A 12,113-nucleotide genomic window follows, 5' to 3' on the forward strand; every position below is an offset into this window, starting at 1 on the left:
TGTGTGACACTGTGATGCTCCAGACCTGCTGATGTGTGGCAGTGTGGAGCACCACACCTGCTGGAGTGTGACACTGTGATGTCACAACTTTAGCATGAATGACGGAAATGGTTCGAGGTGTCTGCTGGTCAGATACAAGACTCGGACCATTTAGACAGCAACAGGAACACAACATGAGGACTTGCCTTTATTTACCTGTGGTTGGGACATTTGTTGATACAATGAACAGGATTCAGTCTGAAAGAGATAAATCTATATACGGATATTTTTGCTTCACCGCTGAGCAGGAAGTGAACAGATCTCCCAGGGCGAAGAATTACACACTCTGGAAACTACCACCACAAATCTAGAATTAATCCTGTGTAAAGGCTGGGATGCGTTACTCTAGTGAAGGAGTCGCAGCGTTAGCACGGTCCATAGAGCGGTTCGTTACTGTTGTAACCATAATACTGAAACCGGTTGGCTACTTATAATTATATATTGCAATAACATCAACGTATCTGAGTCTCACAATATAGTCTGTTTATGATAACTTTCATACATTAGCGTGAATTAATTTGTGTTCTTTAAGTAACAATGTTTCATTCAGTTCTGTATATACAAGGATTAATATTTAAATAACACCACTTGATATGGGGAGATACGCAATAAACATTTCCAATCCTATTGAACTGTTGTATATATAATTCATCCTTTATATATACACAGCCAAAATGAACGTGAATTAAATTCATAAACAAATATATATTAGTATTTAAGATGCAAATTAGCATAAACGTTTCAACTGTTGGGGAAAGAGGTAGGGGCGCTCTATCCGAACATAGAGGAGCTCTATACTATTATAAGCGACTGTGCCCTAATGTAAAGAGACTCTACCTAACATTGAGGTGATCTAAACTAATTTAAAGACGCTCTACAGTGTCCTAAACTACAGACATAATAGGAGTTCTTCACTAACATGAAAAGACCCCAACACAAGTATAATTACTTTACCTTATTATTATTAAGAGGCTCTACTTTCAGGGACTCTACACTAACAAAATTGGAGCTCTAAACTATTATTAGGGACTCTACACTAGCATAAAGGTACTCTTCACTGATATAAAGGTACTCTACACTGACATAAAGGAACTCTACACTGACATAGAGGTACTCTACACTGACATAAAGGTACTCTACACTATCGTAAAGGGACTTTACACTAACATAAAGAGACTCTACACTAACAAAAAGAGACTCTTCACTATCATAAAGGGACTCTACACTACCATATAGGGACTCTACACTACCATAAAGGGACTCTACACTATCTTAAAGGGACTCTACACAAACATAAAGAGACTCTACACTAACATAAAGGGACTGTACACAAACATAAAAATACTCTACACTATCTTAAAGGGACTCTACACTAACATAAAGAGACTCTACACTAACATAAAGAGACTCTACACTAACATAAAGATACTCTACACTAACATAAAGAGACTCCACACTAATATAAAGAAAATCTACACTAACATAAAGGGACTCTACACCAGCATAAAGGTACCCTGCACTACATACCGGTAATCTTCACTAACATAAAGGTACTCTACACTAACATAAAGGAACTCTACACTAACATAAAGAGACTCTACACTAACATAAAGGAACTCTACACTAACATAAAGAGACTCTACACTAACATAAAGGGAATCTACACTAACATAAAGAGACTCTACACTAACATAAAGGAACTCTACACTAACATAAAGAGACTCTACACTAACATAAAGGGACTCAACACTATCGTAAAGGGACTCTACACTAACATAACAGGACTCTACACTAACATAAAGGGACTCTACACTATCGTAAAGGGACTCTACACTAACATAAAGAGACTGTGCACTAACAAAGAGACACTCTACACTATCATAAAGGGACTCTACACTAATGTTAAGGGACTCTACACTAACATAACGGGACTCTACACTAACATAAAGGGACTCTACACTAACATAAAGGGACTGTACACTAACATAAAGAGACTCTACACTAACATAAAGAGACTGTGCACTAACAAAGAGAAACTCTACACTATCATAAAGGGACTCTACACTAATGTTAAGGGACTCTACACTAACATAAAGGGACTCTACACTAACATAAAGGGACTCTACACTAACATAAAGAGACACTACACTAACATAAAGGGACTCTACACTAACATAAAGGGACTCTACACTAACATAAAGGGACTCTACACTAACATAACGGGACTCTACACTAACATAAAGGGACTCTACACTAACATAAAGGGACTCTACACTAACATAAAGGGACTCTACACTAACATAAAGGGACTCTACACTAACATAACGGGACTCTACACTAACATAACGGGACTCTACACTAACATAAAGGGACTCTACACTAACATAAAGGGACTCTACACTAACATAAAGGGACTCTACACTAACATAAAGGGACTCTACACTAACATAACGGGACTCTACACTAACATAAAGGGACTCTACACTAACATAAAGGGACTCTACACTAATATATAGAAACTCTACACCATAAGAACATAAGAACAAAGGCAACTGCAGAAGGCCTATTGGCCCATACGAGGCAGCTCCTATTTATAACCACCCAATCCCACTCATATACTTGTCCAACCCGCGCTTGAAACAATCGAGGGACCCCACCTCCAGCACGTTACGCGGTAATTGGTTCCACAAATCAACAACCCTGTTACTGAACCAGTATTTACCCAAGTCTTTCCTAAATCTACACTTATCCAATTTATACTCATTGTTTCGTGTTCTGTCTTGTGTTGATACTTTTAAATCCCTATTAATATCCCCTTTGTTATGTCCATTCACCCACTTGTAAACCTCCATCATGTCACCCCTAACTCTTCGCCTTTCCAGTGAATGCAACTTAAGCTTTGTTAATCTTTCTTCATATGAAAGATTTCTAATTTGGGGAATTAACTTAGTCATCCTACGCTGGACACGTTCAAGTGAATTTATATCCATTCTATAATATGGCGACCAAAACTGAACTGCATAATCTAAATGGGGCCTAACTAGAGCAAGATATAGCTTGAGAACCACACCAGGTGTCTTGTTACTAACGCTGCGATTAATAAATCCAAGTGTCCGATTTGCCTTATTACGAACATTTATGCATTGATCCTTTTGTTTTAAATTCTTACTAATCATAACTCCCAGATCCCTTTCGCAATCCGACTTCGCAATCTCAACACCATCTAGCTCGTATCTTGTAACTCTATCATCATTACCTAACATAAGAACATAAGAACATAAGAACAAAGGTAACTGCAGAAGGCCTATTGGCCCATACGAGGCAGCTCCTATTCTATAACCACCCAATCCCACTCATATACTTGTCCAACCCGTGCTTGAAACAATCGAGGGACCCCACCTCCACAATGTTACGCGGCAATTGGTTCCACAAATCAACAACCCTGTTACTGAACCAGTATTTACCCAAGTCTTTCCTAAATCTAAACTTATCCAATTTATACCCATTGTTTCGTGTTCTGTCCTGTGTTGATACTTTTAATACCCTATTAATATCCCCCCGGTTATGTCCATTCATCCACTTGTAAACCTCTATCATGTCACCCCTAACTCTTCGCCTTTCCAGTGAATGCAACTTAAGCTTTGTTAATCTTTCTTCATATGAAAGATTTCTAATTTGGGGAATTAACTTAGTCATCCTACGCTGGACACGTTCAAGTGAATTTATATCCATTCTATAATATGGCGACCAAAACTGAACTGCATAATCTAAATGGGGCCTAACTAGAGCAAGATATAGCTTGAGAACCACACCAGGTGTCTTGTTACTAACGCTGCGATTAATAAATCCAAGTGTCCGATTTGCCTTATTACGAACATTTATGCATTGATCCTTTTGTTTTAAATTCTTACTAATCATAACTCCCAGATCCCTTTCGCAATCCGACTTCGCAATCACAACACCATCTAGCTCGTATCTTGTAACTCTATCATCATTACCTAACCTCAGAACTTTACATTTATCAGCATTAAACTGCATCTGCCAATCCTTTGACCATTTCAAAACCCTATCTAGATCAACTTGAAGTGATAGTGAGTCCTCCTCCGAATTAATTTCCCTACCGATTTTCGTATCATCGGCAAATTTGCAAATGTTGCTACTCAAACCTGAATCTAAATCATTTATATATATTATAAACAACAGAGGTCCCAGGACAGAGCCTTGAGGCACTCCACTTACAACATTTTCCCACTCTGACTTGATTCCATTTATACTAACTCTCTGTTTCCTTTGGTATAGCCATGCCCTGATCCAGCTTAATACAGCACCCCCAATACCATGAGACTCTATCTTTTTAATCAGTCTTTCATGTGGCACTGTATCAAAAGCTTTGCTAAAGTCAAGGTATACAACATCGCAATCCTTACCACTATCAACTGCCTCAACAATGCTAGAATAAAAAGATAACAAATTTGTTAAACATGAACGGCCATTTATAAAACCATGTTGCGACTCAATTATTAATTTATGTTTTTCAAGATGAAGACGAATTTTATTTGCTATTATAGATTCGAGTAACTTTCCCACAATAGACGTTAGGCTAATTGGTCGATAGTTAGACGCAAGTGATCTATCTCCTTTCTTAAAAACTGGTATCACATTAGCAACTTTCCAAAACTCTGGCACTCTGCCTGACTCTATTGATTTATTAAATATGGTTGACAGTGGGTCACAAAGCTCCTCTTTGCATTCTTTAAGCACCCTGGCAAACACTTCATCCGGCCCTGGGGATTTGTTTGGTTTGAGTTTTACTATTTGTTTAAGAACATCCTCCCTGGTAACTGTTAAACTCGTCAACCTGTCCTCGTCCCCACCCACATAGACTTGTTCGGCTGAAGGCATATTGTTAAGTTCCTCTTTAGTAAATACAGATACAAAATATTTATTAAAAATACTACTCATCTCTTCATCACTATCTGTTATTTGACCTGTCTCAGTTTTTAATGGACCTATCCTTTCCCTAGTCTTAGTACGATATAACTGAAAAAACCCTTTAGGATTTGTCTTTGCTTGCCCTGCTATGCGAACTTCATAGTTTCTTTTTGCTTTCCTTATCTCTTTTTTAACATTTCTAACCACTTGTACGAATTCCTGTTCTAAAGTGACCTCCCCATTTTTAATCCTTTTGTACCAAGCTCTCTTTTTACCTATAAGGTTCTTCAAATTCTTTGTTATCCACTTTGGGTCATTAGTATTCGATCTATTCAATTTGTATGGTATACTACGTTCCTGTGCTTTGTTTAGAATATTCTTAAATAAGTTATATATTGAATCCACATCGAAATCCCCATTTAAGTCACCTATCGCTGGGTTCATGTCTCGCTCCAAGACCGGCCCACACCCCATACCCAAGACTTTCCAATCAATTTGACCCAAAAAATTTCTTAGGCTATTAAAATCAGCTTTACGAAAATCTGGCACTTTAACAGAATTTTCTCCTACTGGTCTATTCCATTCTATGCTAAATCTGATTTCTTTGTGATCACTGCTCCCTAGCTCACTCCCTATTTCGATGTCATTAATTTGCGTTTCCCTGTTAGTTAACACTAAATCTAAAATATTATTTTCCCGTGTTGGTTCCTTAATGTGTTGCGTAAGAAAGCAATCGTCAATTAATTCTAGAAAATCTTCTGCTTCACTATTCCCTGTTTTGTTCAACCAGTTTATTCCGCTAAAATTAAAGTCACCCATGACATAAATACTGTTAGATCTAGATGCTCTAGATATTTCATCCCATAGATGCTTTGCTTCCATTCTGTCTAAATTTGGTGGCCTATATATTACTCCTATTATAATATTATTAGCTTTTTCGTTTAATTCAATCCAAATAGTTTCTGTGTGTGGCTCTGTTTTGATTCCCTCTTTGAGACTACATTTCAAATTGTCCCTAACATATATGGCTACTCCACCTCCTCGTCTAATATATCTATCTGTGTGAAATAGTTTAAATCCATATATTTGATATTCAGCTAATAGTTCTCTATTTTCTACATTCATCCACGTTTCGGTAAGTGCAATAATATCTATTTTTTCTGTGCAGACAAGAGCATTTAATTCGTTAATTTTATTTCTTAGACTTCTACTGTTAGTGTAATATACCCTAAGTGAATTGTTATTTTGCGGACCTTCTCTTTCCCTGGTCGTTTTGCCAATTCCTTTCTCCCACAAACACATACTTTTATTACCTCCTTCCTCCAAATCAATTCCCATACCTCTATCTACTAACAGTTTAAACCCAAACAAACAACTCTAACCACTTCTTCTAACGAGTTCGCAACAGCAACAACCCCAGCTCTCGATAGATGCACCCCATCACGAGCATACATTTCATTTCTTCCATAGAAGTGTTCCCAGTTGTCTATGAAAGATATTGCATTTGATTTGCAATATCTTTCCAGCCGGCAATTGACACCAAGTGCCCTCGATATCCATTCATTTCCCACTCCCTTTCTTGGAAGAATGCCACATATGATCGGGATTCCTCCCTTGCTCCTAACTAACTCTATGGCTGTTTTATACCTCAGAACTTTATAACCTCAGAACTTTATAACCTCAGAACTTTTTGTTTTATAACCTCAGAACTTTACATTTATCAGCATTAAACTGCATCTGCCAATCCTTTGACCATTTCAAAACCCTATCTAGATCAACTTGAAGTGATAGTGAGTCCTCCTCCGAATTAATTTCCCTACCGATTTTCGTATCATCGGCAAATTTGCAAATGTTGCTACTCAAACCTGAATCTAAATCATTTATATATATTATAAACAACAGTGGTCCCTGGACAGAGCCTTGAGGCACTCCACTTACAACATTTTCCCACTCTGACTTGATTCCATTTATACTAACTCTCTGTTTCCTTTGGTATAGCCATGCCCTAATCCAGCTTAATATAGCACCACCAATACCATGAGACTATCTTTTTAATCAGTCTTTCATGTGGCACTGTATCAAAAGCTTTGCTAAAGTCAAGGTACACAACATCACAATCCTTACCACTATCAACTGCCTCAACTATGCTAGAATAAAAAGATAACAAATTTGTTAAACATGAACGGTCATTTATAAAACCATTTTGCGACTCAATTATTAATTTATGTTTTTCAAGATGAAGACGAATTTTATTTGCTATTATAGATTCGAGTAACTTTCCCACAATAGACGTTAGGCTAATTGGTCGATAGTTAGACGCAAGTGATCTATCTCCTTTCTTAAAAACTGGTATCACATTAGCAACTTTCCAAAACTCTGGCACTCTGTCTGACTCTATTGATTTATTAAACATGGTTGACAGTGGGTCACAAAGCTCCTCTTTGCATTCTTTAAGCACCCTGGCAAACACTTCATCCGGCCCTGGGGATTTGTTTGGTTTGAGTTTTACTATTTGTTTAAGAACATCCTCCCTGGTAACTGCTAAACTTGTCAACCTGTCCTCGTCCCCACCCACATAGACTTGTTCGGCTGAAGGCATATTGTTAAGTTCCTCTTTAGTAAATACAGATACAAAATATTTATTAAAAATACTACTCATCTCTTCATAACTATCTGTTATTTGACCTGTCTCAGTTTTTAATGGACCTATCCTTTCCCTAGTCTTAGTACGATATAACTGAAAAAAACCTTTAGAATTTGTCTTTGCTTGCCCTGCTATGCGAACTTCATAGTTTCTTTTTGCTTTCCTTATCTCTTTTTTAACATTTCTAACCAGTTGTACGAATTCCTGTTCTAAAGTGACCTCCCCATTTGTAATCCTTTTGTACCAAGCTCTCTTTTTACCTATAAGGTTCTTCAAATTCTTTGTTATCCACTTTGGGTCATTAGTATTCGATCTATTCAATTTGTATGGTATACTACGTTACTGTGCTTTGTTTAGAATATTCTTAAATAAGTTATATATTGAATCCACATCGAAATCCCCATTTAAGTCACCTATCGCTGGGTTCGTGTCTCGCTCCAAGACCGGCCCACACCCCATACCCAAGACTTTCCAATCAATTTGACCCAAAAAAATTCTTAGGCTAATAAAATCAGCTTTTCGAAAATCTGGCACTTTAACAGAATTTTCTCCTACTGGTCTATTCATATCCACTTCATAGATGGCGTTGTAGTCTGAGCACCACCTCACCAGAGGTCAGCAGCGGCGGTGTTGTGAGCTGCACAGGACTGGAAACTGGCCCTTGTGGCCAGTACACGTCGTCCTCACCAGGTGTCGTCGTCCGTTTGGAGGGGGTTTCGGGAGCTGACCCACAGATGGCGCGTTCGTCACTGCTCCGTGCTCGGACGCTGGATCCGGGTTCATAACACCTCCCCACCAAAAAGAATTTGGTTTGGGGTTCTATAAATAGAAACACAAACCAAATTAGTACGGCGACACCACTCCAAATGGACTCACATGCTTTATAAACTGGAACGGCGAGGCTGTCTCGTCCACAGAACTGTCCTACTGGACAATTCCGGCACAAAGGAAACTTGCAGATGTAAGGCAATGTCCTGCCTGGCGTAATCTTCCACGTCTCCACTGCGATGTCAAGCAGGGGCATCATCTCACCTCTCTCGAGTAAGAATCGGTGTAGACACGATGAGGGGCGACTCGACACGTCCCTGTGTCGTGGCACCGATGATGGCTGATCACAGATGGCATTTCTGGTACCGGTCCGATGGTCCTTCAGGGAGACAGGAACCTGGAATACAGGGGTCTGATAATTCAGAGTGACAGCGACAGCGGGTAAAACAGTACTTACAGCATACTCTACTAGGTCCACACCTAGTTCCAACGGGGCTGTTCGTACATCGAAGATGGCATTCGCTCTGCCACCGTCAGGTCGACCAACGTTCCGCATAACGCTGCATTGAGGCTCAGCTATCACGCGGGGGGTGTCAACCTGCCGGCTGCCTTGGGTAGACTGTTACGAACCCGGATCCAGCGTCCGAGCCCGGAGCAGTGACGACCGCGCCATCTGTGGGTCAGCTCCCGAAACCCCCTCCAAACGGCCAACGACACCTGGTGAGGACGACGTGTACTGGCCTCGAGGGCCAGTTTCCAGTCCGGTTCAGCGCTCAACACAGCCGCTGCTGACCTCTGGTGAGGTGGTGCTCAGACACCAGCGCCATCTATGGAGCGGATAGGTGGGCGTTTGTGTCTGAGCCTGTAAGTGAGGTGCCTTAGTGTGTCCCAGTTATTGATGACGTGTCTGCTTACAGAGTCGACCTGGGACTGCTGTGATGGAAGTTGAGTCAGTATACCCAAGGCAGCCGTCCCCATACCTTGTGCTTTGCTGTAGCAGCTGTGAGTCGCCTCCCGGAAGAACACTGTGGTGTTACCCTGCCAGTGGAGTGGCAGTAGAAGGATTGTCTTACCCGGGACCGACTGCTGGAGACGATTATCCACTGGGGTATTGAGGACAGGAGAGTGATTTGTGGTATCACACGAGGCTCCTGACTAGGGCGCTACCCTAGTATCGCTCGTGGAGTGGCCTGACCAGCGTCGCTGATCCGGAACCTGCCAGCAGACCTGCTGGATTTGTGGTTGACGGCCTCCACGGCGGTGCCCCCAGTGGACCCGTGTTTTGGCTGGCCTGTGTTTGGGGTAGACTCAGCTTGGTCGAAGAATTCGTCAAGAGACCACGAAAGCACCGAGGACTCAGCACCAAGAATTTGGATCCAGAGTCTACAGGAGAAGACATTTGTGTATTTCCCCCGTACAGTGTTAATACCCCTCCCCCTATGCACTCTTTTATATTATTTATTTGGTGATGGTAATAATTATAGTCTTAAGTTCTTAACTTTCTTTCCCTTCCCCCTTTAAGTTTCTTGCGTCACGGATCTCATTCCTTGAAAGCCACTACTGGCTTGGGGCCGGATACCCTTCATCTAACAACATCAGAGTAAGAACCCCGTTGCGTCCCGAGAGGGCCGTAACATAATTGGCATCCCTAGCGGGATCCGTCCCCTTTTTAAGTATGTTTGACAGGGGTGGTGAAGTGGCGTAATCCCTGTATATAATTCCCCCTGTGTGTGAAAATTGGGACGTTATACGTCCTGTGCGGTGCTCGTCGTGATTAAGTGCAATATTGTAGAACGAAGTGTTCGCTGTGATTCAGTGCAATATTGGGTAGTGCGGTGCCCGAAGTAATTACGTGCAATATTGGCAAGTGAAGTGCCAGGTGCGATAAAGTGCAATATTGAAGTAGAACAGTGCTCGGTGCGTGAAGTGCTAACGTGAAAGCGGTGTGTTAAGTGCTAGTTGAGTGTTCCATCTGTGACAATGGCAGAAAAAGCTACCATCGATGATCTGGACGATGTTCAGGGTTTTCTGAACAGAGAGGACTGTCTTGCCAGATTAAAATATCTGAGCAAACCAGAACTTGTACTAGTGAGCGCCTACCTGGAGATCAAGATCCGTGCCAGTGATTCCCGTGTGGAGATCTTGTCCAAGGTTCACCGGCACTTGAAGGCAGAAGAGAAACAGGAAGGCGAGACTCCTAGTACAAAGGAAGGTGAGGAAATAGCTTCCACGGAAAAGGAAGATAAGGGCAGTGACGTTGACAGTGATGCAGGTGAGCTTAATATTAGCTTTCTTACAGTCAAAATGCGTGCCCTAGAGATAAATCGTGAGATAGAATGGAAGAAATTAGAAATGGAACGAGAGAGACAAGATAAAGAATTAGAGATGAGACGTTTAGAATTAGAAGAAAGGATAAGCAGAAAGAGAAAGAGAAGAGAAACGAGAGCGAGAAGAACGAGAAAGAGAAGAACGAGAAAGAGAAGAGAAACGAGAGAGAGAAGAACGAGAAAGAGAAGAACGAGAAAGAGAAGAGAAACGAGAGCGAGAAGAACGAGAAAGAGAAGAGAAACGAGAAAGAGAAAGAGAAGAACGAGAAAGAGAAGAGAAACGAGAGAGAGAACGAGAAAGAGAAAGAGAAGAATGAGACAGGCAAGAACGACGAGACAGAGAGGAAAGAGAGAGACAACATGAACTAGAAGTTTTGCGATTAGGCGGTGGTCGGAGGCAAACAACGGACACCAGTAGTTTCGATCCGGTAAAAAACATTCAAAATGGTCCCCAAATTCAACGAGAGGGAAGTTTCAAAGTTCTTTGCAGCCTTCGAGAAAGTCGCTGCCTCTTTGGAGTGGCCAAGGGAGAATTGGGCCATCATGATACAGTCAGTCTTGACTGGGAAGGCCCAAATCGCCTACTCCACGTTATCCCTTGACGACTCCGGCGATTATGACAAGGTGAAGAAGGTTGTGCTCATGGCGTACCAATTGGTACCTGAGGCATACAGGCAGAAGTTCCGAAACCTGAAAAAGACCTCAGAGCACACTTTCACCGAATTCGCCACCATCAAGGAGCGACTTTTTCAGGAATGGTGTGCCTCTCGGAAGGTGGAGACCAAGGAAGACCTCGAGCAGCTGATACTGCTAGAGGACTTCAAGGATTGTTTGTCTGGAGACCTAAAGACGTACTTGGAAGAGCAGCAGGTAGAAACCTTGAGTGCGGCAGCCACCATGGCTGAAGAGTATATCCTGACTCATAGGCCGTCTGCTAAGTACGTCCCAAGGCATTACCAACGCCGATTTGACAAACCTCATGATGAAGAGGAGACCCCCGTCCCACGAAGCGCTAAGAAGACGCCCCCAAGTAGCCCTCGAAGAACAAGTCCTAGCAGTCCGAAACGCCGGAGTCCAAGGAGGAATGTGGTGTGCTGGACCTGTGGGCAGAAAGGGCATGTAGCTGCTATGTGCCGAGGTAGAAGAGGTGGCAGCGCACGTAGGGAGGTGATGATGATGAGCTGTGTAATACCACCAGCAGGAAGCCAGTCGACGACGACGCAGGAGGGATCAAGTTTGTTCGCCCCTCACACTTCAAGCGGGTATGTAACGAGTGATCATACTGGTAGATCTGTAGTAGTGCTCAGAGATAGTGGAGCAGCCCAGTCCCTGATCGTGAGAAGCTCGTTACCCGAGGGAGTAAGTGTGGACGGGAGACAACAGGTTGTCCTGGTTGGGTTTCC

The 12,113-nt window shown here is 41.8% G+C and overlaps 1 protein-coding gene across 1 annotated transcript; it reads right to left on the reverse strand.

The window, feature by feature from the left end:
- Positions 1-1,050: 1,050 nt before the first annotated feature.
- LOC138365035 (selection and upkeep of intraepithelial T-cells protein 6-like) lies at positions 1,051-11,609 on the reverse strand. Its single transcript, XM_069325136.1, has 3 exons — positions 11,566-11,609; positions 1,567-2,544; positions 1,051-1,285 (listed from the first exon to the last, which is right to left on the reverse strand). Exons 1-3 carry the CDS (start codon positions 11,607-11,609, stop codon positions 1,051-1,053), a joined length of 1,257 nt encoding a protein of 418 aa, XP_069181237.1.
- Positions 11,610-12,113: the final 504 nt, after the last annotated feature.

Source organism: Procambarus clarkii, chromosome 15, assembly GCF_040958095.1.
Source record: "Procambarus clarkii isolate CNS0578487 chromosome 15, FALCON_Pclarkii_2.0, whole genome shotgun sequence".
NCBI lineage: Eukaryota > Metazoa > Arthropoda > Malacostraca > Decapoda > Cambaridae > Procambarus > Procambarus clarkii.

What these genes read in the sequence shown, in the direction of transcription:
- LOC138365035 (XM_069325136.1), bottom strand. Translation starts at nt 11,609, where the DNA reads ATGGTGGCTGCCGCACTCAAGGTTTCTACCTGCTGCTCTTCCAA. An exon ending in TCTACCTGCTGCTCTTCCAA is followed by an intron (nt 2,545 to 11,565) that starts GTACGTCTTTAG and finishes TCTATATATTAG; the next exon opens with TGTAGAGTCCCTTTATGTTA. An exon ending in TATGTTAGTGAAGATTACCG is followed by an intron (nt 1,286 to 1,566) that starts GTATGTAGTGCA and finishes CCTTTATGGTAG; the next exon opens with TGTAGAGTCCCTATATGGTA.